At 56.3% G+C, this 3,926-nt stretch overlaps 1 protein-coding gene across 1 annotated transcript; it reads left to right on the forward strand.

The window, feature by feature from the left end:
- The first annotated feature begins 637 nt into the window (after window positions 1-637).
- LOC100483199 (unconventional myosin-XIX) lies at window positions 638-3,878 on the forward strand. Its single transcript, XM_034650565.1, has 6 exons — window positions 638-876; window positions 1,353-1,426; window positions 2,121-2,242; window positions 2,409-2,522; window positions 2,756-2,932; window positions 3,263-3,878. Exons 1-6 carry the CDS (start codon window positions 860-862, stop codon window positions 3,437-3,439), a joined length of 681 nt encoding a protein of 226 aa, XP_034506456.1. The 5' UTR covers window positions 638-859; the 3' UTR covers window positions 3,440-3,878.
- Window positions 3,879-3,926: the final 48 nt, after the last annotated feature.

Genomic DNA, 3,926 nt, shown 5'->3' on the forward strand with positions numbered 1-3,926 from the left:
GGAAAGCCTGCCTGGCTCTCCACCGGCAGAGTAGGCCCCGAAGGCAATCTGGGGCCTGTCAGTTCCAGCTTGAGACCTGTGGGTGAATCGGCTCCCCTGTGTCCATGTGCCCTCGCACTTCGTCTCTTCATGTTAGTCACCTGGGGAGACTGATAGACGGTAGAGCCAGGAGCTTGGCCCACGGTCTCGCACAGCAGCGTGCAGCAAGTGCAGGCCGCGAACCGGAAGGTGGGCGTCCTGGCCTTTTCCCGGCCGGTTATTTGGGCATCTTCACACTCTGGCCATGTGGTTAAGGGTGACTTCTCACCCTGGGTTCTGAGAATCTTCAGGTTACCAAGTAAGGGTATCAAGGGGCCGGGAATCCTCCAAAACTATGGGACAGAACACATGTATGTGTCGTATGCACGTGCTTTGGGAACTTGGGCGCTAGGGAGAGAGGGCCCCCCTGCTTTCATGAACTTCCTGAAGAGTCAAGAGCCTGGGAGGTACTACTGAGGGAATAAGATCCACTAAGATGAAAATGGCCCAGGGCGGTTGGGCTCAGACTAATCCCAGTTCAGCAAGAAACTTTGTTCCCACTGCCCTGAAGCTGATTTCAGGCCAAAGACTTTTNCATTTCACACAGGATACATCTCGGGTCACTGTATCACCAGGTCACTTGTGTTTAGTACCTCAGACGGGTGCTTGAAGCCCTGGTGGCAAAAACAGAACCCAGCGACTGGACTGCAGAAAGTTGCAGAGCAGCCACTCTAAGAAAAACTAAGAAAGAGACTCCTTAATAGCACCATACATAGTGCTGAACATGTCCCCAGGACAGTGACCGCCTCTTCGTCTCGGGGGGAATGGTCCAGAGTGCAGGATGCCACTTGGCCTCAGGTGACTCGGGGCCCACTTGTGGGGGACTGAGTGGGGAGATGTGACAGGGTCTTAAGCTCTAGGCCCCACAGGTCTAGTTTTGCAGGGGAGTCTAATGAACTTGGTTCTTTGCAAGCCTCACCCAGGCTTGGTGCCCATCAGCACCTTCCCTTCTAAAGTCAAGACACCAGCTAGGTGTCTGGCCAGGTGACTGATGGAGACCCACTCCCTATCCAGCCCCAGGGTGTTCAGCTTGCTGGCAGGACAGGCCAGGTGTATGTGTACCTAGGAATAGGCACAACCATAGTCTGCATTCATGGTAGGGCAAGACAGGATGGGCTGGGAACCAGAGGAGAGGGTTTGACCCTTTGGCCTGTCAGGCTTGGAATACAGGCCCTTCAGAGTGTAGCACCCTGGCTGGAGGAGCAGTCTTGCCACCCCTCAGGCTCACCTGACCTCTCACCAGAGTCCTCTCTCCCTCCACCCCCACTCCACAGGCTGTTTGACTGGCTGGTATCCGTGATCAATAGCAGCGTCTGTGCAGACCCTGACTCCTGGACCACTTTCATAGGTAGCAGGGGCTCACCCTTCCGGGAGCACTCCTTCAGAAAAAGAACAGTAGAGTCCACTGTGTGACTCCAGACAGCTCTTTTCCCTTCTCTGCACCACCATCTCATCCCCCAACGTCTGGGCCAGAGGGCTCTGTGCTCTCGGTGCCCACATTCGACCCGTCTGTAGCTCTCTCCAGGCAGACTTGGATGGTGCCTTGTCTGTGAGGGCCCCTCCTTTCCCCTGAGACCCAGGTCCAGCCTCAGGAGAGCAGTGGTGGGGAGAGGCAAAAGAGCTAGATTCGAGGGGGTTTGGGGGACACACTAACATGGTTGGAACTGGGGTGGGATAGATAGGGGAGGAAATCAAGCTCAAAGATACAAAGTTTGCTCAAGGGACAGTGGAATCCTAGATATCAGCTGGGCTGGTGAGATCAAGGCCTTCCAAACTGGATTGGACACAGAAAATGTTCCCTAGGCTGTCCCTCAAACCTTATTCAGCCTTTCTTCATGCTCTGAATTCTGAGGTGCCATGAAGTGGAGATGGGCCCCACCCCAGGGCGGGGTGTATGCTGTGCCCACTGCTGGGTGTCCTGCTCATTCAACTTCATCTCCAGGCTGCCAAGCGTGAGGCGTCGCCCCAGGCTCCTATCGTCCCCCCAAGTCCCCCACCCCCACCCCTGCAGTGGCCCCATGGGCTTTCCCCCATCCTCTCAGGCCTGCTGGATGTGTATGGATTTGAGTCCTTTCCCGACAACAGCCTGGAACAGCTGTGCATCAACTACGCCAACGAGAAGCTGCAGCAGCACTTTGTGGCTCACTACCTGAGGGCTCAGCAGGTGAGCGTGGGATGCTCCTTCCAACATCTTACCAGGAGCCTTTAGTGCCCTCTTTGATGCCGTTCTGGAATATGCTGTGGTATTGAGGCCAGCCGTGGATGAGCCATCTGGGCCTCAGATCACAGTTGCCTTCTTCTGCCACCCAACCCCCACCTTTGTCCCCTAGGAGGAATATGCAGTCGAGGGCCTGGAGTGGTCATTTGTCACTTACCAGGACAACCAGACCTGCTTGGATCTCATTGAGGGGAGCCCCATCAGCATCTGCTCCCTCATAAATGAGGTGGGTCAGCTAGTATGCTCAGCACCAGACTCGGGCCTTTCTGGGGCCTAGAGACTATACTGTATCTCCCCTGTGCCTCTGTCTTCCCATCTGCCAAATAGGCTTGCTCATCCCTGTGTTCCTTGCCTCTCAGGGTCACTGTGATGCCTGTGTGACAGTTCTGTCAGGGGGCGGCCACAGGGCGTGGGGACTGTCTCGTGTTTGTGGCTGACTGCCCATCCCATCCCACACAGGAATGCCGCCTTAATCGGCCAAGCAGTGCAGCCCAGCTCCAGACACGCATCGAGAGTGCGCTGGCGGGCAGCCCCTGCCTGGGCCACAACAAGCTCAGCCGGGAGCCCAGCTTCATCGTGGTGCATTACGCAGGGCCCGTGCAGTACCACACCGCAGGCCTGGTGGAGAAGAACGAGGTGGGGGCTGGGCCATGGCCTGTGGGGGCCTGCGTGAAATGAGGTGTTGAGTCATTGCTGCACTTACATGGAAGCTTCCAGTCACGCACTCTCTTCTGAGCATCCTCCCAGAATCCAAAGTCACCTCTTGGGCCCACCTGCCTGAGGTCCCTGATGATCAAGCATTAGCTGCCCAGAAATGATTCCTGTCACAGAGGTCTCCCGCAGAAGTCTGGGGCTCCCAAAGAAACCATCTTCTGGGGCCCTGGTGAGGAGGGCTGGCACACCTGTGGACAGCCCTGGGTAGCACTCCACCTGCCCTTACCTGCTGCCCTTGTCCTTTTCCAATAGGACCCTGTCCCCCCTGAGCTGACCAGTCTCCTACAGCAATCCCAGGATCCCCTACTCAAGGTGATGTTTCCTGCTGACCCCGAAGAGAAGGCCCAAGAGGAGCCCTCTGGCCAGAGCAGAACCCCTGTGTTGACTGTGGTGTCCAAGTTCAAGGTGGGTCTGGGGGTGCTGATATGATGTGCTTGGCTCACTTACCAATCTCAAATATTTACTGAGCACATCCCAGGATTGGTACTGTGTGCCAGGGAACGTTGACGAATCAAGTAGATGTGGTTCCAGTCCAACGGAGTTGGTAGTCTCACGGGGAAGACCAAGACAGGAAACTGACAGAGACATACAACTGACAGGATTGGAAGCCTGGGGGCTTGTGGGTGGCACAGTGAGGGCCTCTCACCCAGTGCTGATAGGGCCGTCGTGGAAGAGCAGTACTTATGTGAACCTCTGTGCCCTAGTCCGTTCCCAGTTCTCCAGCTTCCTGCTCCAGCTCTGTCCTTGCCTAGCAGATTTGTCACCTCCACCAGCACCTTTTGCTTTCTGCCAGCTTTCAGCCCTTGCACATTCTGTTCTACCTCCGATGCCCCTGCCCCTCCCCCCACTCCCACCCTCCACACCCCTTGGCCTACCTGATTCCTCCTCCTCCTCCAGACTTCAGTCTCATCATCAC

Source organism: Ailuropoda melanoleuca, unplaced genomic scaffold (genome assembly GCF_002007445.2).
Source record: "Ailuropoda melanoleuca isolate Jingjing unplaced genomic scaffold, ASM200744v2 unplaced-scaffold2640, whole genome shotgun sequence".
Taxonomy (NCBI): domain Eukaryota; kingdom Metazoa; phylum Chordata; class Mammalia; order Carnivora; family Ursidae; genus Ailuropoda; species Ailuropoda melanoleuca.